This window comes from Aethina tumida, chromosome 6 (genome assembly GCF_024364675.1).
Source record: "Aethina tumida isolate Nest 87 chromosome 6, icAetTumi1.1, whole genome shotgun sequence".
NCBI classification, from domain to species: Eukaryota; Metazoa; Arthropoda; class Insecta; order Coleoptera; family Nitidulidae; genus Aethina; species Aethina tumida.
In genome coordinates, this window is record NC_065440.1 from 16,599,449 (window position 1) to 16,624,214 (window position 24,766).

At 39.0% G+C, this 24,766-nt stretch overlaps 7 protein-coding genes across 15 annotated transcripts; 1 reads left to right on the forward strand and 6 right to left on the reverse strand.

The window, feature by feature from the left end:
* Positions 1-36: 36 nt before the first annotated feature.
* Positions 37-5,662, reverse strand: LOC109603718 (zinc finger protein 423). The gene is made up of 3 exons (XM_020020208.2): positions 5,247-5,662; positions 1,679-4,949; positions 37-1,625 (listed from the first exon to the last, which is right to left on the reverse strand). Exons 1-3 carry the CDS (start codon positions 5,367-5,369, stop codon positions 1,126-1,128), a joined length of 3,894 nt encoding a protein of 1,297 aa, XP_019875767.2. The 5' UTR covers positions 5,370-5,662; the 3' UTR covers positions 37-1,125.
* Positions 5,663-6,241: 579 nt separating this feature from the next.
* LOC109603707 (MOB kinase activator-like 3) lies at positions 6,242-7,760 on the reverse strand. 2 transcript variants are annotated; one of them, XM_020020198.2, is made up of 4 exons: positions 7,634-7,760; positions 7,391-7,541; positions 6,993-7,336; positions 6,242-6,941 (listed from the first exon to the last, which is right to left on the reverse strand). In XM_020020198.2, exons 1-4 carry the CDS (start codon positions 7,673-7,675, stop codon positions 6,822-6,824), a joined length of 657 nt encoding a protein of 218 aa, XP_019875757.1. In that variant the 5' UTR covers positions 7,676-7,760; the 3' UTR covers positions 6,242-6,821. The 2 variants fall into 2 exon arrangements, with proteins under 2 accessions (XP_019875757.1, XP_019875756.1); XM_020020197.2 differs by having other exon boundaries at positions 7,625-7,738.
* Positions 7,761-7,949: 189 nt separating this feature from the next.
* LOC109603715 (putative uncharacterized protein DDB_G0286901) lies at positions 7,950-9,007 on the reverse strand. Its single transcript, XM_049968738.1, has 3 exons — positions 8,749-9,007; positions 8,658-8,699; positions 7,950-8,604 (listed from the first exon to the last, which is right to left on the reverse strand). The coding sequence occupies exons 1-3, from the start codon at positions 8,789-8,791 to the stop codon at positions 8,105-8,107; spliced, it is 585 nt and encodes a 194-aa protein (XP_049824695.1). The 5' UTR covers positions 8,792-9,007; the 3' UTR covers positions 7,950-8,104.
* Positions 9,008-11,925: 2,918 nt separating this feature from the next.
* Positions 11,926-14,267, reverse strand: LOC109603713 (guanine nucleotide exchange factor DBS-like). Its single transcript, XM_020020203.2, has 6 exons — positions 14,026-14,267; positions 13,790-13,972; positions 13,038-13,742; positions 12,908-12,988; positions 12,695-12,856; positions 11,926-12,642 (listed from the first exon to the last, which is right to left on the reverse strand). The coding sequence occupies exons 1-6, from the start codon at positions 14,209-14,211 to the stop codon at positions 11,983-11,985; spliced, it is 1,977 nt and encodes a 658-aa protein (XP_019875762.2). The 5' UTR covers positions 14,212-14,267; the 3' UTR covers positions 11,926-11,982.
* A 152-nt stretch (positions 14,268-14,419) lies between these two features.
* On the reverse strand, positions 14,420-15,847 carry LOC126265805 (guanine nucleotide exchange factor DBS-like). The gene is made up of 3 exons (XM_049968605.1): positions 15,476-15,847; positions 15,225-15,407; positions 14,420-15,172 (listed from the first exon to the last, which is right to left on the reverse strand). Exons 1-3 carry the CDS (start codon positions 15,656-15,658, stop codon positions 14,549-14,551), a joined length of 990 nt encoding a protein of 329 aa, XP_049824562.1. The 5' UTR covers positions 15,659-15,847; the 3' UTR covers positions 14,420-14,548.
* Positions 14,479-24,466, forward strand: LOC109603698 (myrosinase 1-like). 2 transcript variants are annotated; one of them, XM_049968604.1, is made up of 8 exons: positions 14,479-14,526; positions 19,276-19,348; positions 19,398-20,077; positions 20,133-20,227; positions 20,279-20,575; positions 20,628-20,765; positions 20,820-20,926; positions 24,210-24,466. In XM_049968604.1, the coding sequence occupies exons 1-8, from the start codon at positions 14,514-14,516 to the stop codon at positions 24,331-24,333; spliced, it is 1,527 nt and encodes a 508-aa protein (XP_049824561.1). In that variant the 5' UTR covers positions 14,479-14,513; the 3' UTR covers positions 24,334-24,466. The 2 variants fall into 2 exon arrangements, with proteins under 2 accessions (XP_049824561.1, XP_019875746.2); XM_020020187.2 differs by lacking the exon at positions 24,210-24,466 and adding an exon at positions 20,980-21,256.
* Positions 16,155-23,999, reverse strand: LOC109606287 (proto-oncogene DBL-like). 7 transcript variants are annotated; one of them, XM_049968603.1, is made up of 7 exons: positions 23,644-23,964; positions 23,406-23,588; positions 22,795-23,353; positions 17,219-17,364; positions 17,088-17,168; positions 16,876-17,037; positions 16,155-16,823 (listed from the first exon to the last, which is right to left on the reverse strand). In XM_049968603.1, exons 1-7 carry the CDS (start codon positions 23,761-23,763, stop codon positions 16,158-16,160), a joined length of 1,917 nt encoding a protein of 638 aa, XP_049824560.1. In that variant the 5' UTR covers positions 23,764-23,964; the 3' UTR covers positions 16,155-16,157. The 7 variants fall into 7 exon arrangements, with proteins under 7 accessions (XP_049824560.1, XP_049824559.1, XP_049824558.1 ...); XM_020022855.2 differs by lacking the exons at positions 16,155-16,823; positions 16,876-17,037; positions 17,088-17,168; positions 17,219-17,364 and adding exons at positions 21,448-22,253; positions 22,306-22,467; positions 22,518-22,598 and having other exon boundaries at positions 22,649-23,353; positions 23,644-23,830; positions 23,941-23,999; XM_049968600.1 differs by lacking the exons at positions 16,155-16,823; positions 16,876-17,037; positions 17,088-17,168; positions 17,219-17,364 and adding exons at positions 21,448-22,253; positions 22,306-22,467; positions 22,518-22,598 and having other exon boundaries at positions 22,649-23,353; positions 23,644-23,817; positions 23,878-23,981.
* Positions 24,467-24,766: the final 300 nt, after the last annotated feature.

Below are 24,766 nucleotides of genomic sequence, written 5' to 3' on the forward strand. Positions count from 1 at the left end.
TGTATTATTTTTTTTTATAGTGAATAAAAACACAGGTTAATTTACAAAATATTTATTACTTATCATTTTATATACACGTATAATCTTAATTACTTTTTTAGATTATAGAAAGGAATGACTTAAGTGTAGAGAATAGAAAATGAGTCCAAAAAATAAATATAAAACGACTATTCTACAAATAAGCTTAAATCAAATAAAAATAACAGTCTCAAAAAAATTTGGCCGACCAACGCCGGCAACAAAACAGTCCTACAAAAAAAATGTATCATTTATATACAAAAAACTGGTAAAAAAATATTAAATAATTTATATGGCATTTTTCAATCACATTATTATAAGGAGGTATTAAATTAATGAACCGTAAAGTGCAGGGGGGCTCGTTGCATGTAAATTTGGTATATTTTAGCACCCACACTCGTTCTAATCGAAAAATGACTTAATAAATGTAGACAAGAACGAGACCGCCTGCTCAGATTAAACTCGACAAATAATGGAATGATCGAAATAAGTCTTACAATTATACGGGGGGTAGAATGCGTGAGCAATTAAAAGAACTTCTTTCGTAATTAACCAAAATGGACAAGAAACGTATCCTTGCCCGTCCTGGTTAATCCATGAACCCCTTTTCCATACTAATTTCAAAAGGTGTTCAAATACAGTGAGTATTTTTTTTTTCATTCACATATATACAAAAAATAACTTATTAAAAGCTAAAAACGTACGGATTAAAAGATTCGTCGACGGTACGTCGGTGAACCACAATCAAACACTACATTTAAATGAGACCAATCGGTAAAGCTTTTGAAACAGTTAAAAAGTGGCTATACACATCCAAGTTATTTTAAATTGTGGGGCCAAGTCGAAGACGTTCCCGGTGAGATCATACATTTCGTGTTGGAGAACGTGTCCGTCGTGCCAACTGGGGGGGGGGGGGGAGTAACTGCCCAAAAAATCCTGGCAAATTAACAATAACAGCTGCGGGTTGCAGCAAACTGGGCTTAAATTGACGTCAATACAACATAAATAATAAATAAATTTTTGTAAATGTGGTTACAAATATTAATGTCCTTAATTCCAGTATAAATCGGAGACGTTTACATTAAAAATTCCTATTTGTCCATAACTTTACAATATGCTGCCGACAGCCGAAGCCAGTTCGTTTTCGTTCAAAGCCGGCGACTGCATCTCGTACTCCTCCTCCACCTCATCGTCAATCCTCTCCTCACAACCATAGCTGATGGACTTGATGGCTGAGTCGAGCTCTTCGGGCTTACGCCCGAACATATTCCTTGACGTCCACTCGGACTCACTGTTGCCATCTTCCGTGCCCATTTCCTCCTCCTCCTCGTCGTCGTCGTCATCTGTAGGCTCACTCTTAACGCTCAGTGAATCGCTGCTGTTGGCTACGTTCTCGTTGTCACTTTCATCATCTTCCTCTTCTTCATCCTCGTCCTCCTCATCGTCGTCCGAGGATGTGTCTTCCTTACCATCATTAGCCTCACCATCACTGTCCTCAGACAGCTCCACCTGCTCAATGTCGTCCTCATAATTAATGCTCTCGATGTCGTTCTCGTACTTGACGTCATCGAGATCCGCTTCTTCGTGCAACTTATGGTCGTCGTAACCTACAACAAACAAAATTAGTGGCTCAGCAACTAATAAAATAACTAAGTAGTACCATATCCATTGACTTCATCCTTGGAGTCTTTATTGTCCAGTTTGTCGTCCTCTTTGGACGACAGGATGCTCCAGTCGAAGTTCTCGTGAATCGCCATGTGCAGTCGAAGCTTGGAGCTGGCGTTGTGATACCTCCCACAAATCCTGCATATAAAATTCGACCCGTACCCCTGTCCATGGAGCAACGTGGGATGCGTCTCCTGTAAATGACGCTGCAACGCTTCGTAGCTGTCGTTCGTCTTCAGGCAAATACCACAAACTGTGGCCGCCTCAGTCTTGTGACACCGGATGTAGTGTTGCCACAGGTGCTTCTTAGCCGGCCAGTTCTTAAAGCATATCTCACAGTACGACGGATCGTTACTGTTAACGTAGACGGTGCGCTTGGAGCTAGTGTGCTGGGGATTGGCCACCGCATCGTCCTCGGACTTGTCCCTGTCCCGCCTCGTCCTCGTGTTCTTCTGCCTCTTGGACGGACTGATGGGTTTGGCCTCCTCCTCCGTCAGCTTCTTGCCCGTGAGTCGCTTCTCCAGCAGCGACATCTTCAGCTCCTGCGCCAACGCGTACTTCGACTCCTCCCCGTTGTCGTCGCCGCACTCCTCGTTCGAGTCGTACTCCTCACCCTCCTCCTCGTCGTCCGTTTCGTTGTCGTACTCCGTGTGATCGTTGTCCTTCTTCTCCTCCCGCTCATCCGCCTCATGGGCCTTCTCCGTCTTCTTGTTCAGCTTAAACGAGTTGTTCAAGTGGGCCGTTTCGGTGTGCGTCTGCAGCTCGTCGTCGCCGTTGAACACCTCCAGGCATATCCTGCACGCCTTGAAGATCTTCCCGTGACTCTTGTTCAGGTGGTCGAACGTCTTCCACTTGGAACCGTAGTTCTTGCCGCAGACCGTGCAGGAGGTCAGAGGCGACAGCTGGTCCTTGTGCACCAGCCGGACGTGGTCGCGCAAAATGTGCTGGGTCTCGAACAGCTTCAGGCACACGCCGCAGCTCAGACTCAGTATCTTGCGGTGCAGGCTCAGCACGTGCATCTTGAGCTTGATTTTGCTGGGTATCGAGTCGGCGCAGAACTGGCAAATAAATGACTCGTTGTGGTTGGCCAGGTGTTGGGACATGTCCTCCCGGCTGCGCAGTATGTTGTCGCAGTGCTTGCACACGAGGTGGCACTGCGGATGGCTGAACCTGATGTGCGAGACTATTTCGCACTTGCTCTGCACCTTCACGTTGCATATCTCGCAGGCGTAGTCCGAGTGGTAATTGTCCAGGTGCTTGGTGAGGCTCTGCCTGTCCTTGAACACCCTGGCGCAGCTCTTGCAACGCGTCAACAGGTCCTTCTGCAGCCTGGGCCTGCAGTTTTTCTTGTGCTTCTTCAGCATCGGCTTCTTTTGGAAGTTCTTGCCGCACTTGGGGCATTTATGATCCCCCACATTAACGGGGGGCGTGTAATTGGTGATGATGTTGGTGTAGAGGTCGCTGGTTGAGTCGATGGCCTTGGGGGCGTCCGCCACTTCGTTGCCCTCGTCCCTGTCGGAGCAGTGACTGTTGGAGTTGGTGTCCGAGTTGCTGCGGTCCAAAACGGGAGTTTTGAGGGTAGGCTTTTGTTGCTTGAGCAGTTCCTGCTTCATGAAGCTCTGCTTCACCGACTGGAAGTCGAAGCCTTGGAACTTCTGAGTCATAAAGTCCTCGTGGTCGCCGGCCATGAGCTGCTCCTTGCCCGGGGTGGTTTTTATGACCTTGGGCCCGTGGATTTTGTTGAAGTGCTGCTGCAGGTGGTACTCGGAGGCGCTGGTCTTGAAGCACAGCTGGCAGGTGATGCGCGAGTGGCCTTTGTGGAGCCTGTTCACGTGTTTCCACAGGTGGGAGTTGCGACCGTACAATTTGGTGCACAAATCGCAGTGGAAAATTGAGTGGGCCAGCCTGCGATGAGTACTGAACTCCTTGAAGCCCCGGAAATCGTCGGTGCGACACAGCTCGCAGAACAGCATGTTGGGGCGACCCGGGCCTTGTTTCACGTACTGCAGGGGCTCGAACTTGACGTTCTGCTTGGCGCACATCTCCACCAAGAAGTGGTGGACGGGCACATGATTCTCCACCAGCTCCAGATCGTCGTCGGCATAGAAACAGAGCTGGCACGTGTACTGGGAGTTGAAGTGGTGCGACTGGGCACAGGTCTCCACGTGGGAGCGCAAATTCAGGGAGGTGCTGGTCTGCTGCATACACATGCCGCACATCAGGGCCACCGAATCCGGATGCTTGACCCGCAGATGCACGAACAGCTCCGACTTGGCGGTGAAGACTGCCGGGCACATGGGACAGACGAAGCTGGGCATCAGGATGGGGGGCTGCTCGTTGTCGTCGGTCGCCTCCTTTTTCAAGTCGGATATTTTCACCAGGTTGGGGATTTTCTTCTTTTTCTCGGTCTCCTGAGGTTGCACAGCACATTCGGGCACTCCGTTGGGCTGTTGGCCCACCACCTCAGCCATGTCAATGCCGTGGGTCTCGTACACGTGGGTGGCCAGGGCCGCAGCCCCAGAAAAGCTGGACTCGCACAACAGGCATATCTGAGGTAAATACAAAGTTAAATCCTTGTTGAAGTCTGTGTTGTTCTGGAGTTGTTCGACTTTAGGCTGCACCTCCTCCGGCTCCGTTAGAACGTCGTTCAGCAACAAGCCGTTGGTTAATGGGACTGATTTGTAGTCCAGTTTCTTTGGTTGCTTGTTTTTCCTCCTGTTTGAGGTGTCCATTTTGAATATTTTAGTTGGTCGGGTCTCAATGACATCACCTTTCCTTTTCAGGTCTTTCCTCTGGGTTATTTCAGATATTAAATTGTTTTCGACGTCGTCGAAGTAGTGCTTTTTAATGTCAGTCTTCTGGGTCAACAACTGATCAATGTACAAGTTAATGTCGTTCATTACCAGCTTCTTGGATGTCAACTCTACTTTGCCACCATCCTCTTCACCATCTGACTGGTCTGACAGCTCATAATCCACCAACCCTTCACGCCTTGTCTCCTCTTGTTTAACACCCTCGTTCCAGTCCAGGCGTAGGATCTCCAAGTATTCGGTTTGGATGTTTTTGTCCTCGGTGCTTGGCCCCAGACTTACTGAGCAACTTTTCTCGAATCGCCGTTTGGTTTTCAGGCAGGATTCGTGCACGTCGTACTGCTGCTCCAGGATTATGATGTTCTGAAGGCAGTTCTTGATGAAGTCGAAGAAATTCTCGACGTTGTCCAGACAGGTCGTGCATATCGTGTCCGGCAACAAGATATGTGGGGAAACCTGCAAATCATTCATTAAAAACTAGTTATCTAAAAATGAATGAGTTGGATTCAAATAGGATTTTATTTACACAATAAGTATCAAGGTCTATGCGTTATCTATTAATGTTTACTACTAGCACAACAACAAACACAATACGTAGGTCATGGTTTTGTTGTAAACTGCAACACTAACAAACCAGCAGCTGGTGGAAGTTTGAGGCGTCGAATTCTATGCCCCATTGTTTACAATCAAGTTGCCATGTTGCAGCCCAAGCACAAACAAAAACTAACTAACCCACAGGGGGGTGGAACTTACGACAATGGGTAAACACGTCTCGATTTTGTACTTGAGTCCCTCCGTTTTGAAGATGTTCACGTGCTGCTGCGCCAATCTGCCGCAGGTCCTGCATATCTTCGTCGTTGCCGTCGTCGTCTCCATCGCGGCGCATTCTCTCGGCCACCACCCGCTGCTCACATCTCACCGCATCCCCGGGCCGGAGACTCGAGCCCCGGACGACTGTGCCGCACTGACTGAGAGGAGGCACACCACTCACTCACACTCGCACTCTATGTGGCGGTCGCGGTTGAACGGCCGTACGGTGTTAGCGCATCGCCGCACCGCTCGTATCTACAGCTCGCTGGTCAAACGTTCGCGTACATCGCCGCCGTTTCCGTTGGGTGATTCGCAAAATCTAGTCGGTTTCGCGAAATCGCCGTTCAATTACAAACAACGGTCGCCATTTTAGCGGGCGGTTTGAGGAGGCGACGCGCGATGGCGCCACCGTTTCGCGATCGATTCACGGTGCCGGGAACAGATGGCGCCGTTGCTGATTTTTATTTAAATACTTTGCGATGTACGAGGTGTCCCTAAAACAGGTGGTCACAATTTGGGACCGAATAGAACGCGTCCAATAATAGAGAAAATCTAAGTGAACTTTTTTTCTAAAGGTCTTCATGACGAAAATACAGCCATTCAAATTTAAATTTGAAACATGTTTTTTTTCTGTTATTTTCGTATCTGTTGGTCTAATCACGTTTAAATTTGTTTGGTACGTAGCTTCTTGAAATACATAGCAACAATTCAAGGTAATAAAATTTTTCCATAATGGTACAGTAGTGTATATTCTGCGGGGTTCCCCCTTTTTTCCAACCTGTTTTCTATATCACTGAATATTTATTAAAACAATTAAGCTTTTCATATTCTTTGCACAATTTAGAGTAAAAAAGTCCTCTTGATTAATTTTGATTATCGTAGCCCTTTCTGAGATATCTCAGTTTTACTGTTTGGAATTTAAAAATTGAAACAAATAATTGTATTATTTTATTTTATTGTGAATCAGGTAACTAAACAAAACAAATTGCATAATTAGTGTACAACAGAAAATTGCAAATACAATCATTATTTGGCATAATAAACCTACAATATAAATTTAAAACAACCCTTTTGTCACATCAGAATAGTGGGAACAATACTTTAGAGAACAAATTACTATAACAAAATACAAACACAATACAATGAGCATTAAATTAACAGATATAATTGTAAATATATATTAGAGTAAATAAATATATCCATTAAAATATTTCATAAAGTATATGAAATATATAATTTAAATCAATTTGTGCAATCTTAATATATAATCTAGTATATAGAAGTTGACAATACGTAATAAAAATGTTATAAAACTGGTTTAGGTGACAAGCAATTTTGATTAGAACAGCAAAAACCGCAATTAAATAAACAGCAGCAAACGTAAAACATCTAAAACCCTTAAGTACTTTGTACTTGTTCACCAATTGACGGGAAGTCTATTCAAAATTGTTGCTTAGATTAAAAATCAGTCTAGCTATTATTGTTAATTGATTAGGATTATTAGTGGTGGACAAGACGTTAGTCTTTACATATTCTGGATGCCATTTCTGACAACGGTTCCAGCTCTTTCCTGCTCACCAAGTCGAATTCCGTTACGAAATAATAGAAGTGTTTGTAGCAGGTGTTGACATGTGCCTCCTAAAACAAAACACTTAATGGTTGTTTATAAACAAATAAACGATCGCTTACTGCAGCAATTGTGACAATGTTTTGGAAGTGGTGTATGTAAACATGGACGAAAACCCTGTGAAGCCTTGCAAGGATTTTACTGCAATGACTAGAGAAGTTCTTTGGGAAAGGCATGTCCGAGGTGCAAGGAAACAGTGCCTGATTGTTGATCTGCAATTCTATCCAGTCCATCAGGTTGCTGATGTACTCCCTGGCCGGCAATGGGGTGGGCTTTTTATATTTATCACCATCAGCCCACAAGTACTCAAACCTGGGACCACCTGACATTGTGGGGCACGTCTGCGGGGTGCAGTACTCCGAAATGGTGCCATAAATCAAGTTTATCCGGTTGAAAAAGTCCACAACTAAAACCAAAATCACTTATGACCTAGAAAAACAACAACAACTCAATGGTTTACCATGCACAGCTATCCAATCATTCAAATCCTCCCCTTCGGGCAATTTAACGGCGGACCTCAGGTTAATGCCGGAGTTCAGGCTGGCCTGCGCCTGTTTGTGCAAACTGTACCGTATCGTGCCTTTGGTGAACCGTTTTTTCGGTCGGAACGTCTAAAACAAACAGTGTTATTGCGTCGTTGCGTGACGGTGGCGAAAGCGGCGAAACTGTCGGCAATTTAAATGGTTCAGCGTACGTTTGTTACCTTCTCCTTTTGGAAGAACTCGAGGAACCCGTTCAAAGCCATCACATCTATAAATATTCTATTGTAAACAATTCGAAATTCTAGGTTATCAAATGCCAGGGATAACTGACGTATTTGTGTGAGCGTAATGTTGGTTGCCTATGAATAGGTTGAGTAATTCGGGGGAAGTACGCGTAAATCGAAAATGGCGCCATACACAAATTTAAAATTCAATATTATATTGTGTAAACTTGAATAAAAATACAATTTAAATCAAACTATTTATTACAATTGAACTGACTTAGATCTAAATACAGGTTTTATCTATTTCCTTTATCTTCCTATGATTCATTCATTGTTATTTATCTTTACTAGAAACTCAAGGTTAGGTTTATTTAACGTAATCTATTTTTATCACAAGTACTTTGAAAATTTTAATATTGTTGTGATTTTTAAATTTATAAATACAATTATCTTATAACACCAAAGTTATTAACTCTTATTTCCTGTTATGGCATTCCCAATATTTTGAATAGGTTTAAGAATAGCTTCTCCCGGATTCGAAGCTGCTTGTTGCAAATTAGCCAAATTGCTCAATGTTTGCATAAACGCAGATGGAATGGCATCCATTGGTATCAACACCCCCATGTTACCACCAAAATACAGCTGCATTTTTGAGAACAAATTTGAACCTGGTAGTCCCCCAAAAGGAGAACCACTTCCAAAGAGTCCTGCTAAAGGATTTTGCCCATTGCTGTTTTGGTTACTGCCAGTTAATGAATTGAAGGCGTTGCCGAGTCCCGATAAGGGATTGTTGTCTTTTTCTGGTTCCTTTTTGTTATTGTTGTTTCCAGTTAAAGTCCCTATAGCGTTTCCTATTCCTCCAAGTGGTCCTTCCTTTGCTGCTTCTTTGTTGTTATTGTTCCCAGTTAGAGAACCTATGGCACTTCCAATTCCTGATAATGGATTGTCTTTCGCAGCTCTTTCTTTGCCTTAAATATTAACACAATAAGTACATAAATTGAATAAAAATATTTACTATTACTTTTATTTCCTTCAGGTTCATCATCAACTGGTGCACAATTAACTGAAAACAATTCATTTAAATGAAAATCCCCTTCTAAGTCATAACTTACCAGTTATCACAGCAAACAAGAACAGAATACAGAAACGAGACATGTTGTTAGGTAGTACTATTGGTGATCATTGGTTTTATCCACTAAATGTTTATATATCCTTTGATTTACATAATTTATTTAAATGGCCTAAGGTTTGGAAGGTTGACACAATTTTATGGAGCATGCAAATATAAAATAGCATTTTAAAATGTAATTAGAGCAGTTAATATTATTCATTTTTAATAAGCCTTTTGTTTTTTATGTTGGTGATAAAGTATTGTGAAATATTCTTTGAACAAGGACAGATTTTAGTTTGTTTAAGCAATTTTTGATTAAGTTTAGTTTGTTTCAGTTCAGGCAAAACATAATCTGTAAGCAAAGTAAGTAAAATGAGAGATAAGATCATGACAATTCAGGAATTGAATTAAATCGAGTTCAAAGCAGTTTGTTTAATGCTTGATAAATGTTTAGATGTTTTATAACATATTTTAAGTAGTTATCCTGTTGTTAAATCTAATTCGTATATAATCTGTGGCAGTTGTTCCATTTTTATTAGCAAAACGAAAAACTAGAAGCTCCAAAATCCACACCACCACCGACATCAAGTTTCCAATAATCAACAACAAGAACACCGATCTTAAACTGTTAAAACTCAAGTAAATTCGATTACGGCCTTTGTTTACTGGTATTATGTAATCCTTAATCCATTTCCAAACGAAACCCATTTCAGCAAACACAAGTAATTTGTGGCTCCACTTTTTGTACAGGGGGAAACCCCGTCTCATGTACAATGTAACTGGAGCATCGACTTGAGAGTCCTTAAGGCAGTACAACAGAGGTTGCCCGGACTTTGTCTTATACGGGGCCGAAATGTAGTCCGGTACTATGTTGGGGACGGCAAAGGCTGACTTCTTAGAGTACGCAGCCTCCCCCATGCACTCATCTAAGTTGTCACAACCAATAATCCTGTCATACAACGGAGTGTCCAGATAGTAAACTTTTTGAGCTGGTAAGGTGTACAGGTCCAACTTGCTGTTGACTAGCTTGTCCAAAGTACCGTACAGCTCTTCGTTGGACACCTTGGACAACGAGCTGGTCAGGGCCGTAATAATGGCGGCGTTCAGAAAGAAATTAATGACGCAGTACACCCCAAAGACGCATCGTTCCACGTGGTGGTCGGAAATGGTGACCGGAGTACCCAAGATTATCCCACACTGCTTCCAAATCAGAAGATTAAAGTCGATTTCAGAGGTAAAATACACAACGGTTCCGCCTAAAATCAAAACAACCACGAGCACCAGCACGGTGTACAAGTCGAAGATTTGCATCCCGATGGTGAGGTGCTGGGTCTGATGGGGAACGCACCAGCTTAGCTTCTCCCACAGGTAGGGGAAGCTGTAGTGGAACCTCTTGGTTCGACCCTCGGTGAGGGAGTACTCGCTTATGGCCACGTCCACTTGGTACTTATCCAAGTATCTCAGCTCCCCGGTCACCGTGCCGTTCTCCTGCACGTCCCCGTAATCGAAGTACTTGCTCGACATCACAAAGCGCAGCGTCAGATTGAAGACGTCAGCAATTAGGTCCAAAACGTTGAACTCTATGCCCTTGTCCTTTAAGTCTTTGCCGCTGACCGAGTTGTTGGCCAGATCAATGAAGTACGGCTCGTAGTTGGCGAACAGTACCGTGTAGTTGTGGCTTCCCACGTTCGGTACCGCTTGCGTTTCCACCGAGCAGTACGACTTGTTGCTGAAGTGTTCCGTCAGCAACGATTTGAAGCTGTAAACTGTGAGCGGCACGTCCATCACCAACAAGGCGTTCACGTCCTCCCGCCTTAAAATTATACCCAACTCAGTGACGTTCATTTGGTGGCTGCTCCAAATCATCATTCTCATCTCGTTGTCCATCACCTGGTTGAACTTTTTGATCTGGTCGATGATGCTGACGAAATCGGCGATTTGCCGGGCGTAAATCAACAAGTTGGTGTACTTGTGCAACAACAAATTGCCGACGGGCAACAAAGTTGGCCAATCCAAATTGAAATTCAGGTCCGTTAACTTATTTTTTTGGCCAATCACGGTGATTGGTCTTAAGACTGGCTCCCGCACTTTGAGATAATCATCAACTATTTCCTCAAGACATTCTAAAAATTGAGGGTTGTTTGTTGTTGGGGCAGGAAAACTCACACAATCTTCTAATAATAATAATAATAATATTGTAATAACATGCAGCAATACCATTTTATAAATGTGAACTAACAGTAAATTGTATTTATTTAAACCATTTACTGAACGACAGGAAGTTCAGTGTTTTTACACTGCTTTAATATAAATTGATTTATTGTTACAAGTGAATAATTTATCACAGTTAATTTGTTACTGTCCATGATTATACGGCGTCGGATATTAATTATTAGTAAAAGCAACACGATTGATTTGTCATTGCAGGGAACTCATATTATTGATTTTACTGGCTACATTTTTATCCTTTTCAAATGATAACAACTAACTCTAGCTACCAACATAGAATTTTCGAAGTAGTGAGGAATATTGCTTTCAAATCAGTTTGCTCATTGGAACACCAGAAGGACACATCCTCCATCCTCACTCAATGGTGAAAGACTAGAATAAGTCTTTGAAATCCCAATATGAAGAGAATATATTCTTTTAGAACTAACCTCCATTTATATGATAGAAGAAGTAAATCTTCTTCTACATCAGACATAAAACAAGACGTTGATGATGCCTTTGAGTGTAGTTGGAAAAATGACAGAAAACGTTTGTCTTCCTAGAAATAATCCTTTAGGAGTTTGCTCATTGAAGCACTAGAAGAAGGACACATCCTCCATCCTCACTTATTGGTGCTAGACTAGAAGAAGTCTTTGTAATCCCAATATCAAGAGGATAATTTTCTTTCAGAACTAACCTCAATTTATATGATAGAAGAAGTAAATCTTCTACATCAGACATAAAATAAGACATTGATGATACCTTTGAGTGTACTTGGGAAAATGAGAGAAAACATTTATCTCTCTTATACTTTTCATAACTTTCAGAGAAGCTGGGATATTCATTTTAGGTTAGTTTCTCTCTCTTAGAAATGCATTTATTGGTGACAGACTAGAAGAAGTCATGAGAAGAAAACCATGGTGAGTTAAGTTGGACAGGTATTGATGGAGGTAATCCAAATAACAAAGACTTAAATAACGACTATTTAATGTAAAAATTAAATTATTCCAAAATATAAAATAAACAATTAAGAGGAACATTTGAAATCTGGTACTTTTACCATTTTTGGACTTGAGAAATGTTTAACTAATATTCGTTTTTCATCTAAATTATTGGTTAAGCATGTGTAAGTGACCTCAGTTTTATTTAAAAACAGCTTCAACTTCCTGTCATCAGCATCATGTGTCAGTACCACATGTGAATTTTTCAGGAATTCCTTCACCTGATACTTCTTCGTGTTGCCAACGTTTTTGGGTACAGTGAACACAGTCAGGTGGTCAAAGAAAAATACGTGTCTGCACTCCATTTTTCTACCTGAGACAGAAACACCCATTTCCGTTTCCATAATTAAACCACCTTGATGGACGTGGAAGGGGAAGTCTTCAATTTTTTGGATTGTTGACAAGCTTTGCTTCATGGAGTTGATAATGTCTCGGAGATAGCTCAGGATCTTTTGTTTGGAAGTCCTGAGGTCGTGACGATAGAGTTTTATGTCCACCAGGTGCCTTTCGTACAAAGCAATCCTCTTGACTGGTTGCAACAGTGCTCCGGTGGCGAGTAGCTTCTGAACTAGCTGGCTCTCGTCGACACGCAGTCGATCCGTCAGTTTGTTCATAACTTCCAGATAGTGGGTAGATCTGGACAGGTTTTGGAAGTAGTAGTTGTACAGGATTTGGAACTTACGTTTCTAGAAAAAAACCCTTAACTCATCAAATAACTTAAGCAACCAAACAAGTTACCAAATATTCGAAGTAAATCAAAAGGCTTTCGACTTTTGTACATTTCCTCAGCTCCCTCAGAACTGTGTCCGAATGGAACTTATAAATTTGATCCAGGTTTCCAATGATTGCTTCCAACTCCATCAAGTATTCGGAAGGTCTGAGACTTTTCAGGTCAAACTCCTGCGAATTTTAAATCTTTAAACCTGTTCTAGGATTTCTTCAAGTAATTACCTTGAAAAAGTTTTGCAAATTTCTTACGTAGGCCTCTTCAGCGTCCACGATTGAGGCAATGGTTTTGGCATTGTCTTTCTCCTGAAAACTCGATGAATCATTTGGTGCAGGTAACTGATGTGCTACTTACAAATTGAAAATCGGACGTCTCTTGATGCTTTCTTATTCGTCTTAAGGATTTAATGTTTTTAAGTTGCGACAGAAGTATGTCGTTGATTTTATCCTGCCACACCTGACTCTCCATTTCAGTGGGAGCTTTAACAAAATATTCTTCATCTTTGCCGATGGCACTTAACAAGAAAACTTTGGGTTTTTCAACACGACTTTTGGAGATGCCAAGTTCCGATAGCTTCAAGTGGTTATCGTACTGGAATGTGGTACCTTTGTGGCTGACAATGGGGGTGCTGAAAATGATGATAGTTTCGAACAAGAAAAGGTGTTTCCTCACAGACTTAATTTTGTAATATTTGTTGTTCGATTTGGTGACTTTAAACTCCCCCTGCAGGATTATGGACCCTTTGTTTCGTAGCTCGTCGGGGAGTCCTTTTAGGTTGCAACTCAGGTTCTTGTTAATTTTATCCAAAGTGTTGCTGATGCAGTTTAAGGCACAGGTCAGACGTTCATTCTGAGTTTGTCTAAGCAAGTCCTCCAATAACAACCTATACTTGGTGATCCTCTGGATTGGGGTGAGCAGGTGGGCGTTCAGGTTTAGCTTGTCGTTTAGTTTCTTTTGGCATTCACTGAGGAAAGGTTGCAGCTCAAGGCTGTTGGTTGCTTCGAAGCAGTGGTGTTGGTTCGTGCAAAAATCAACGTACAAGTCTAGCAGGAGGCCTTCCTGAAAATTAACAACTCATTGGTGAAAACTGAGGCTTTGGTACTTACTCTTTTCGTAAAACATTCTGCCAACGAATCCAGGGAGTGTGTGGACTTTTCCAGCTCCTCCAGGAGCTCCTCGTGGAAGTCTTGTAATTTGTCGGTGTTGAAAAATATGATTTTGAATTTACTGTCGAAGTTTGCAGGGAGTAAGAGCCGCATTGTGGGATCTTCAGACTTATTTTTGTAGTCCTGTTAAAGACAATCATCAGTAAATAATGAAAATGTCACAATAAAATACTTACAAAATTTATAACATTTAAAATTTTTATGTAGGTTTTTTCTGTCGACAATATTTCCTGAATAATCTTGTTAATTTTATGTCTTCCTTGTATTTCATTATGTTTTACTTGATCAACTGAATTCATGTTTCTATCACACTGTCTTTCATTTATTTGTAACTTAACATAACTCATTTTTATATTTATCATTGTTTAAATACACAAACACACATACAATGTAAATCTTATCAAAAATTATATTTACATATATCTATACATATCTTCTTTTTGCGCATGTATGTGGTGTTTAATCAGAAACTATGATTGTGTATATTAATAAGTTAGTCTGAGTCTGTGGTCAGTAAAACCTAAAGTCTAGATCTATGGTTTATCTTATGTAAACATTTGCTAAATGATAAACAGTTATGTATAATTGTTTTTATTTATTTGTAATATCGACAATCTAGATCCACAGCATCCAGTTACTTAAAATTATCACAGATTATCATCACATGCCACGTTCGTGTAAGTCTATCACTTAGTACTTCTACTTGATGACTTTGTCACTGATTTTATCTAGCCAAACTTTGCAGTCCATTTCTGTTGGGGCCCTAAACACAAACCCCTTGTCCTCCCCTTTCACACTAAGTAAGAATTCCCTTGCTCCTCCAACGCTCCTGCTAACACCAACTTGAGCCAGACTTAAATGATGGTCGTACTTAAATACCAGATGTTTATCAGTACTGACGATGATAACGTTGTCAAACAAAAACACATGCTTCTTGGTGCGCTTGAAGATGCTTTTGTCGTGAGTTGGTTGGACCTTAAACTTCCCCTGCAGTATCACCTTCCCTTTCTCCAGCAGCTCCTGGGGCAGACCGTGCAATGGGCAGCTGAGGCTTTCGTTGACATTGCGCAGCGTGTTGTAGATACAATTGAGGGCGTTGTTTAAGTGTTGATTGTGGGTCTTTCTCAGCATGTCTTCGAGCAGCAGTCTGTACTTGATGATCCTCTGAATGGGCTCGAACAGGTGTACGTTCAGATTCTGGGTCAGCCTTAGGTTGGTTCGACATGTTTGGAAGAACGGTTGCAGCTCAGGATGTTTTACTGTTGCGTTGCAGTTGTATTGGTTCATGCTGAAGTCGATGTACAGGTCTGCCATGTGTCTTTCCTGAAAATTACAGCTCATGTTTGGGTACTTGGACTTGGACTTTAAGACTTACTCTTCGTATAAAACATTTAGCTAGTAAGTCTGTGGAGTGTGCACACTTATCTAGTTCTTCAAGGAGTTCTTCGTGAAACTTCAATAGTTTGTCGGTGTTGAAGAAAATGGTTTTGAATTTGTCCTCAAAGTTATCTGGCAATAAGTGCACAACTGTCAAGTCTTCAGATCTTTTCTTGTAACCCTAGAGAGATAAACTCATTTTAAACCTATAGCTCCACCATAACTAGGCTAAAAACAAAATGTACTTACAAAATTGATCACAATTAAAATGTTTATGTAGTCCTCTTCTGTAGTTAATAATTCTTGAATAATCTGGCCAATTTGCTCACATCTTTGTGTCTTACTTAATGTTTCAGTGGCAGGTTTCTTGTTTCGTGTTTCGTTACGTTTTGTTTTAAACTCTTTAATAACTGATCTGTATTTTTCATTCATGTTTCACCTAAGGACTCACTTACACTATTCACCTTTTTAAGAGCCGGTTTGTGACGAAAATAATTGATGTCCTTATCAATGTTTAAATATGCCATCTTATCTTAATTGTTTAATTGTATGCGGTAATTATAACTACACATTACATATAATAAAAATTGAAATCTTATTTGCCTGTTTATGTAGTACTGAATAGTTGTTGGTCATTGCACAAAACTATGCTATTTTTATTGCTGTTTGTCACCTAATGTATATTTATTTGGTATTTTTTAGAAATATTGGATGTTTGCATTATCTTCCCGCATAACTTTGTTTATTTTAACTATTTAAAATTACTTGTAGTTATCTATTGACGCCGCCACAAACTGTAAGTTTTTTAAACAAAAATAAAAATTCTATTTTATTCATTGAGGCTCATTTTGGTGATTTTAGTCTGAAGTTGGGTGAAATGGTGAAAATAAAAGACTGTTTGTCTAATTATCATTTATTGTACATCATTACATCAAGAAAAATCCTTCAATTCGGGATCCTTTTCGGTTGTTATAGCTGCATAATGTTTGACCAACTTCCTCTTCACCTCAAGATTATTTGTTAAGCACGTGTAGAGGAGCTTTGAAACGTCGGAGCTCAGCTCCAACTTCCTGTCGTTTACATTGTGTTTAATTTTTAATTTATCGGTTGTTAAGTAGTCCTTCGTTTGGTACTTCTTGGTACCATTAGCGCCTGTAGGTATTGTGAACAGAATTAGATTGTCGAAGAAAAAGACATGTTTGGTGTCTGGCTGTTTGCCCGGGGTTGAAACAAACATCTCGCTTTCGAGGACTAAGCCACCTTGATGGAGGTGAAAGGGGAATCCTTCAATTTGCTCAATGGTGGACACGCTTTCGTTCATGCTGTTCATAATGTGACGCAAGTAGTCTAGGATGTGTTGTTTGGAAGCTCTGAGGTCGTCACGGTAAAGTTTTATGCTCTCCAGAAGTCTTTTGTACACCGCAATCCTCTTCATTGGCTCCAACAGAGCCCCAGAATCAATTAGGTTCTGAATTGATTGATTGATTGATGGGTGGACTTTCGAGTTTTTTAATTTTTCCCCCATAACTCCTCGATAGTGCAAAGACCTGGGGGCGTTTTGGAAGTAGAATTTGTAATGGAGTTGAAACTTGCGTTTCTGAAAGAACTGCGGTTAATTTGTTGTTGGTTTTTGAGTGGTTGAACGTTACCAAGTAGTCGAAACATTGAAGCATACTTTCGACATTTTTACGCTTCCTCATCTCCTTCAAGACAACGTCGGAATGGAACTTGCTGATTTCCTCCAGGTTTCCAATAATTGCCTCCAATTCCGATTGGTGTTCAGACGGCAATGGCTTCAACAACTCGTACTCCTGTGAACTTAAGTTTCTAAATCTGCTGGACCAGTACACAACACCTTTACCTTAAAAAAATCTTGTAAATTTGCCACGTAAGCTTCTTCAGTCTCCACAATCGAGTCGATGGTTCTTGCATTAGCTTTGACCTAGAATGTCATTAAATTGTTCGGAAGTACTAAGGGAAACTTTTACTTACAAATTGAAAGTCAGACGTCTCTTGACGTTTTTTAATGACCCTTGATGATTTAATTTCTTTGAGTTGCGAGAAAAGTATGTCCCTGATTTCATCCTGCCAAATTTGGGAGTCTAATTCGGTATGAGCTTTAAATATGTATTCCTCACCTTTCCGTTTGACAGTGATTAAAAATTGTTTTGGGTTTTCTGGTTGGCTTTTGGTCATGCCAATTTCGGTCATGTTCAAGTGTCGTTCGTATTGTAATATTGTTTGCTTGTCTTTGACAATTGGTGTGCTCAAGATGATCAACTTTTCAAATAGAAATAGATGTTTTCTCACCCATTTCAATGTTCCCAATTTTCGTTTAGCATTAGCTTCGACGACTTGAAATTCACCTTGCAAAATTACTTTTCCCTTGTTCATCAGGTCGTCAGGCAGGCCTTGCAAGGAGTAGCTGACACTGTTGTTGATTTTATCCAAGATGTTGTTGATGCAATTGAAAGCTCTGGTTAAATGCTGACTCTCAGTTTCTTCAAGCAACTGTTTTAGTAACAGTTTATATTTACTGATCCTCTGAAGAGACATGTCCAAACAATCAGTTATGTATAGGTCATGTTCCAAGCTTTGTTGACATTTTTTAAAAAAAGGTTGCAAATCATTTGAATTAATTGCTTCAATGCAGTTATAATGATTCATACAAAAGTCGGTGTACAAGTCTAAAAACAAATTTTCCTAAAAATAACCTATTAGTGACTTAGAACATTATTAATAACTCGACACTTACTCTTTTTATGAAACACTGAGCCAACAAATCGATGGTGTGTGCAGACTTTAGAAGGTCTTCAAAAAATTCACTGTGCATTTTTACTAACTGGTCCGTGTTGGAAAAAATTACTTTAAATTTACTTTCAAAATCTGAAGGTAATAAGTAATTCATAGTGAAGTCCATGGACCTTTTCTTGTAGCCCTGGTGGTTGTAATTTTTAATAAAAATTGTAGGAAACAAATCAAATTGAACTTACAAAGTTAATTACTCTTAAAATGTCCAGATAATTTTGTTCGGTATTTATTATTTCTTCTATAATGTGCTCAACTTGAGTTTTTTTTCGTATTTTATTGTGATTTTCTTGAATTCCACTCATGTTCCTTTTGTTTGGTGGTGTTTTGTAAAATAAATATAGATTGCAACTTGTAATCTTTGAAAACAGACTGATTTATAATTTGCTATGATAAACATTTTATCTTGATAATATGTTGATAATAAAATAATATTTTTTATTAATGGTGAGAAATCAATTATATTATTCACCATCTTTTTGAAAGATTTTATAAAAACGTCTACTTGACGAAGACAAAGTTGTTATGGTAAATAAATTTCTGAGCACGTTATAATCATTGTCAACCTTATAATTTTTATTTAAAATTAATTTTATCTTATCTTACATCGTAAATGTGAACTGTTAGGCAACCCACAGTGCCAATGTCAGTGTCTTTCACCGGGTATTCCCCGACATTAGGTAATCTTTTAATCTGTCTTGCTACCTATCATTTATTTTTATTAGTTAATCCTAAGATCGTTCTGCAAAGTGGTACTATTATCTGAAAATTAATTTTCTTTTATCCTGATCTTACATCTTAAATATGAAACATTAGGCAACCATCATTGTTTACAAAGTGTCACCGGGTATTCCCCTGACATTAGATAGTAGTCTTTGAATGTAAATTGGTAGCTATCATTTATTTTTATTAGTAGCCATTTTCTCTTATAAATTTATAATTTACAACAGACCTTTAATCAAGACGTTGCAGAACCTTCTCAGTTTTTGTCTTTGTACACAGTACTGCCCAGATAATAAAACTCTGGTTTTAAAGTAAAGATGCCACATCAACTTTTTGAAGAATATTTAAAATAATATTAATTAAACTGTTTACGATCAAAAGAAGATAAGATATACAAATCAATAACCAATCAAGTTAAATAAATATAAAAAGAAATAAAAATAACTATAAGTGTTTTTTATTTATTACAAGATAAATGTATGTAATATAAATTTATGTGAAATTAATAATTAAATTAGTTGTAGGTCGGCAACGAATCATGATGGTTCAAATAGAATTATTCCTGTCTTTTTTTATTTTAATCGTTTGCAAGTAAGCTTAAATCTTTATTAAATTTCATTTTCTTTAATTATCAAGTCAGTTTGAGTTCCGCAGACGACATAAGCATGAAAAAATTCCCGGACAACTTCATGTTCGGGGCGGCCACCGCCGCCTATCAAGTGGAGGGCGGCTGGAACGACGACGGCAAGGGTGAGAACGTGTGGGACCGCATCGTCCACACCAATCCGTCGTTCATCAAGAACGGCGATTCGGGCGACGTGGCCTGCGACTCCTACCACAAGTACGAGGCAGACGTGCGTCTGCTGAAGGACCTCGGCGTAAATCACTACCGTTTCTCCCTGTCCTGGTCGCGGATCCTGCCCACGGGCTTCAATAACCGAGTCAACAAGCCGGGAGTTCAGTATTACAGGAACCTGATCGGGAAACTGTTGGAGAACGGCATACAACCGATGGTGACGTTGTTCCATTGGGATTTGCCGCAGCCTCTGCAAGACTTAGGTGGCTGGACTAACTCTTTGTTGATTGATATTTATGCGGAGTACGCCAGGGTGGTGTTCAGGGAGTTGGGGGACCTAGTGAAGCTGTGGGCTACGTTCAACGAAATCCGGCAGGTGTGCGAGGAGGGCTACGGTTCCGGTTCTTTGGCACCCGCCGTCAAAAGTCCGGGTTTTGGGGACTACATGTGCACCCACAACGTCATCAAGGCCCACGCCAAGGCCTATCACATTTACGACGACGAATTCAGGTCCAAACAAGGAGGTGATTCGGTACTTCCCCCTAACCAACAGCTGTACCTCAATGCGTTGTATTACAGGACGAGTCTCGGTGGTCTTCGACAGCGATTGGTTCGAACCGATGACCAACAGTACCGAGGACATTGAGGCGGCCGAAACCAGACTGCAATTCAGTGTAATTCCTTACTTAGTAGTGCTAAACTGGAATTAATTTACTATGTTACAGTTTGGTTGGCACGCGAATCCAATCGTCAACGGCAACTACCCCCAAGTGATGATCGACAGGATCGCCGAGAGGAGTGCGAAGGAAAACTTTCCAGGATCCAGATTGCCCACCTTCACTGACGATGAGATCGAATACATCAAGGGAACTTACGATTTTATGAGCGTGAACTCTTACAGCACATCCCTCGTAAAGAAACAAGAAGACACTGACTACAGTACTCACAGCTGGTTCAAGGATATGGGCAGTACTGCGTACAAAGACGAAAGCTGGGAAGGTTCTGCCACGTCTTGGCTTAAGGTCTGGTGTAAATTATGTATTTACAGAAGAAAATGTCAACTTTAGGTTTTAGGTTGTTCCTTGGGGAATGAGGAAGCTACTGGTTTGGATCAAGGACACGTACAACAATCCTGAAATCATGATAACAGAGAATGGAATTTCAGATAATGGTACCACTTTGCAAGATGATTTTAGAATTAACTATTACAGAGTAAGTAGTAGCAAAGAATTCACGTTGTAATGCAACATTCCTTTTCGTTTTCAGCAATATTTAAGTAACATTTTGGATGCAATGTATGAAGATGGAGTTAATGTGACAGCATATACAGCTTGGAGTCTTCTAGATAATCTCGAGTGGATTAATGGATTTACGTAAGTTACCAAGATCAAGATCAGATCAAGATTTTATCTCTATTTATTTTTAGAGAGAAATTTGGTTTGTATCATGTAGATTTTGAAAGTGATAACAGAACTAGAACTGCAAAAGCTTCAACTGAATACTACAAAAAGGTGATTGCAACTCATTGTCTTGTAGACAATTGTGAATAATGATGCAATTAAATTAATTAATTAAACCACATTCTGTGTTTTAACTCCACATACATATGATATGTGATTGTTATATAACGATTTATGAAAAGGGGTGAACTTTTCAGCTCATTGTTTATGTATGTTACTGAAATAAAATGAATGAAAAAGTGGCGTAGACTATTTTAATAATTGATTAGTATACGTAGTTATGTCAGAAAATCAATATTCTAAAATTAATCTTGTTTATTAATACTATTATTTCCTTTTTTATAAGTACTTAATGTATCTGGAATAATTGTTTGATTAATTTGCCAGAACATGTAACATGAAGATAATGAAAGAGATTAAAATACCTATTTTAATCAACATTTTATTATTTATTAATACAAGGAAATACTATTAATATTTTTATTACATATTCGATTCGAAATTCTTTTTTATCTTTTACCTGAATATTCGGAGTTTTTTTAGTCTATTGGCGGAAAATATCATTATCATTACATCAAGAGAAATCTTTCAATTCGGGATCCTTTTCGGTTGTTATAGCTGCATAATGTTTGACCAACTTCCTCTTTAACTCAAGATTATTTGTTAAGCATGTATAGAGGAGTTTAGAAACGTCGGTGGACAGCTCCAACTTTCTCTCGTTTTCATTGTGTTTAATTTTTAATTTATCGGTTGTTAAGTAGTCCTTCGCTTGGTACTTCTTGATACCATTAGCGCCTGTGGGTATTGTGAATAGAATTAGATTGTCGAAGAAAAAAACATGTTTGGTGTCCGGCTGTTTGCCCGGTGTTGAAACAAACATGTCGCTTTCGAGGACCAAGCCTCCTTGATGGAGGTGAAATGGAAATCCATCAATTTGCTGAATGGTGGACACGCTTTCTTTTATGCTGTTCATAATGTGTCGCAAGTAGTTTAGGATATGTTGTTTGGAAGCTCTGAGGTCGTTACGGTAAAATTTTATGCTCTCCAGAAGTCTTTCGTAGACCGCAATCCTCTTCATTGGCTCCAACAGCGCCCCAGAATTAATTAGGTTTTGAAGTGATTGATTGGTTGATTGGTGGACGTTCGACTTTTTTAATTTCTCCCCCATCACTCCTCGATAGTGCAAAGACCTGGGGGCGTTTTGGAAGTAGAATTTGTAATGGAGTTGGAACTTGCGTTTCTGGAAGAATTGCAGTTAATTTGTTGTTGGTTTTTGAGTGGTTGAACGTTACCAAGTAGTCGAAACATTGAAGCATACTTTCGACACTTTTACGCTTCCTCATCTCCTTCAAGACAACGTCGGAATGGAACTTGCTGATTTCCTCTAGGTTTCCAATAATTGCCTCCAATTCCGACTGGTGTTCAGACGGCAATAGCTTCAACAACTCGTAATCCTGTGAACTTAAATTTCTAAATCTGCTGGAGCAGTACACAACACTTTTACCTTAAAAAAATCTTGTAAATTTGCCACGTAAGCTTCTTCAGTCTCCACAATCGAGTCGATGGTTCTTGCATTAGCTTTGACCTAGAATGTCATTAAATTGTCCGGAAGTACTAGGGGAAACTTTTACTTACAAATTGAAAGTCAGACGGCTCTTGACGTTTTTTAATGACCCTTGATGATCTAATTTCTTTGAGTTGTGAGAAAAGTATGTCACTGATTTCATCCTGCCAAAGTTGTGAGTCCAATTCGGTTTGAGCTTTAAATATGTATTCCTCACCTTTCCGTTTAACAGTGATTAAAAATTGTTTGGGGTTTTCGAGTTGGCTTTTGGTCATTCCAATTTCAGTCACGTTCAAGTGTCGATCGTATTGTAATATTGTTTGTTTGTTATTGACGATTGGTGTGCTCAAGATAATTAACCTTTCAAATAAAAATACATGTTTTCTCATCCATGGGCTCAATTTTCGTTCAGCATTGGCTTCTACGATTTGAAATTCACCTTGCAAAATCACTTTTCCCTTGTTCATCAGGTCTTCAGGCAGACCTTGCAAGGAGTAGCTGACACTCTTGTTGATTTTATCTAAGATGTTGTTAACGGAATTGAAAGCTCTGGTTAAATGCTGACTCTCAGTTTCTTTAAGCAACTGTTTTAGTAGCAATTTATATTTGCTGATCCTCTGAAGAGACATGTCTAAACAATCAGTTATGTATAGGTCATGTTCCAAGCTTTGTTGACAATTTTTAAAAAAAGGTTGCAAATCATTTGAATTAACTGCTTCAATGCAGTTATAATGATTCATACAAAAGTCGGTGTATAAGTCTAAAAACAAATTTTCCTAAAAATCACCAATTAGTGACTTAGAATATTATTAATAACTCGACACTTACTCTTTTTATGAAACATTCAGCTAACAAATCGATGGAGTGTGCAGATTTTACGAGGTCCTCAAAAAATTCACTGTGCATTTTTTCTAATTGGTTCGTGTTGGAAAAAATTACCTTAAATTTACCTTCAAAATCTGGAGGCAATAAGTAATTAACAGTTATGTCAATGGACCTTTTCTTGTAGCCCTAGTGATTGTAATTTTTAATAAAAATTGTAGGAAACAAAGTAAACTGAACTTACAAAGTTAATTACATTTAAAATGTCCAGATAATTTTGTTCGGTATTTAATATTTCTTCTACAATGTGATCAACTTGAGTTTTCTTTCCTATTTTATTGTGATTTTCTTCAATGCCACTCATGTTAATTTTATTTGCCACTGTATTTTTAAATAAATATAGAATGCAACTTGCCACCTTTGAAAACAGACTGACTAATAATTAGAATCTTCAATCAATAATTAATTTCAATATTACAAACAAAGGTTTTCGTTGAACAAATCTACAACTAATGTGATGTATTCGTTAATTTTTACTCACTATTTTACTCCTGTTAAATTTATAACACGGGATTAATCAAAACTCAGGTTAAAACAAACTAACTATATTAAGAAATAAATATAAGAAAAAAACAAAAACAAAACAAATAAAAATATGAAAATAAAAATCTAAAAAAAATTCTTTCACGATTAACGTTTCTTTAGCTCTGTTAAACTTGGAGACTTCTAGATAATCTCGAGTAGATTAATGGATTTACGTAAGTTATCAAGATCAAGATCAGATAAAGATTTTTAACTATTTATTTTTAGAGAGAAATTTCGTTTTTATCTTATAGATTTTGAAAGTGATAACAGAACCAGAACTGCAAAAGCTTCAACTGAATACTACAAAAAGGTGATTGCAACTCATTGGTTTGTAGACAATTGTGAATGATTATTAAATAAATTAATTAATTAAACCATACTCTGTGTTTTAACTCCACATACATAAGATATGTGATTGTTATTTAATGAATTATGAAAACGGGTGAAGCTTTTCAGCTCATTGTTTTTGTATGTTACTGAAATAAAATGAATGAAAAAGTGGCCTAGACTGTTTTAATAATTGATAAGTATATGTAGTTATGTCAGAAAATCCATATTCTAAAATTAAGCTTGTTTATTAATACTATTATTTCCTTTTTTATAAATACTTAATGTATCTGGAATAATTGTTTGATTAATTTTCCAGAAGATGTAACATGAAGATAATGAACGAGATTAAAATAGCTATTTTAATCAACATTTTTTTATATATTAATACAAGGAAATATTATTTTTATTACATATTCGATACGAAATTGTTATTTATATTTTACCTGTAAATT

What these genes read in the sequence shown, in the direction of transcription:
- LOC109603718 (XM_020020208.2), bottom strand. Translation starts at nt 5,369, where the DNA reads ATGGAGACGACGACGGCAACGACGAAGATATGCAGGACCTGCGGCAGA. An exon ending in AGACGTGTTTACCCATTGTC is followed by an intron (nt 4,950 to 5,246) that starts GTAAGTTCCACC and finishes AATGATTTGCAG; the next exon opens with GTTTCCCCACATATCTTGTT. An exon ending in GGATGAAGTCAATGGATATG is followed by an intron (nt 1,626 to 1,678) that starts GTACTACTTAGT and finishes TGTTTGTTGTAG; the next exon opens with GTTACGACGACCATAAGTTG.
- LOC109603707 (XM_020020197.2), bottom strand. Translation starts at nt 7,675, where the DNA reads ATGGCTTTGAACGGGTTCCTCGAGTTCTTCCAAAAGGAGAAGGTAACA. An exon ending in AAAAGGAGAAGGTAACAAAC is followed by an intron (nt 7,542 to 7,624) that starts GTACGCTGAACC and finishes TGTTTGTTTTAG; the next exon opens with ACGTTCCGACCGAAAAAACG. An exon ending in ACATTGTCACAATTGCTGCA is followed by an intron (nt 6,942 to 6,992) that starts GTAAGCGATCGT and finishes GTTTTGTTTTAG; the next exon opens with GAGGCACATGTCAACACCTG.
- LOC109603715 (XM_049968738.1), bottom strand. Translation starts at nt 8,791, where the DNA reads ATGTCTCGTTTCTGTATTCTGTTCTTGTTTGCTGTGATAACTG. An exon ending in CTTGTTTGCTGTGATAACTG is followed by an intron (nt 8,700 to 8,748) that starts GTAAGTTATGAC and finishes AATTGTTTTCAG; the next exon opens with TTAATTGTGCACCAGTTGAT. An exon ending in TGAACCTGAAGGAAATAAAA is followed by an intron (nt 8,605 to 8,657) that starts GTAATAGTAAAT and finishes TTAATATTTAAG; the next exon opens with GCAAAGAAAGAGCTGCGAAA.
- LOC109603713 (XM_020020203.2), bottom strand. Translation starts at nt 14,211, where the DNA reads ATGATAAATATAAAAATGAGTTATGTTAAGTTACAAATAAATGAAAGA. An exon ending in ATTTGCAAAACTTTTTCAAG is followed by an intron (nt 12,857 to 12,907) that starts GTAATTACTTGA and finishes TAAAATTCGCAG; the next exon opens with GAGTTTGACCTGAAAAGTCT. An exon ending in TGATTTACTTCGAATATTTG is followed by an intron (nt 12,643 to 12,694) that starts GTAACTTGTTTG and finishes GTTTTTTTCTAG; the next exon opens with AAACGTAAGTTCCAAATCCT.
- LOC109603698 (XM_049968604.1), top strand. An exon ending in CTGCCACGTCTTGGCTTAAG is followed by an intron (nt 20,576 to 20,627) that starts GTCTGGTGTAAA and finishes TTTAGGTTTTAG; the next exon opens with GTTGTTCCTTGGGGAATGAG. An exon ending in TTAGAATTAACTATTACAGA is followed by an intron (nt 20,766 to 20,819) that starts GTAAGTAGTAGC and finishes TTTCGTTTTCAG; the next exon opens with CAATATTTAAGTAACATTTT.
- LOC126265805 (XM_049968605.1), bottom strand. Translation starts at nt 15,658, where the DNA reads ATGAATGAAAAATACAGATCAGTTATTAAAGAGTTTAAAACAAAACGT. An exon ending in TTTTAATTGTGATCAATTTT is followed by an intron (nt 15,408 to 15,475) that starts GTAAGTACATTT and finishes TTATCTCTCTAG; the next exon opens with GGTTACAAGAAAAGATCTGA. An exon ending in CTAAATGTTTTATACGAAGA is followed by an intron (nt 15,173 to 15,224) that starts GTAAGTCTTAAA and finishes TGTAATTTTCAG; the next exon opens with GAAAGACACATGGCAGACCT.
- LOC109606287 (XM_049968603.1), bottom strand. Translation starts at nt 23,763, where the DNA reads ATGAGTGGCATTGAAGAAAATCACAATAAAATAGGAAAGAAAACTCAA. An exon ending in TTTTAAATGTAATTAACTTT is followed by an intron (nt 23,589 to 23,643) that starts GTAAGTTCAGTT and finishes TACAATCACTAG; the next exon opens with GGCTACAAGAAAAGGTCCAT. An exon ending in ATTTACAAGATTTTTTTAAG is followed by an intron (nt 17,038 to 17,087) that starts GTAAAGGTGTTG and finishes TTAAGTTCACAG; the next exon opens with GAGTACGAGTTGTTGAAGCC.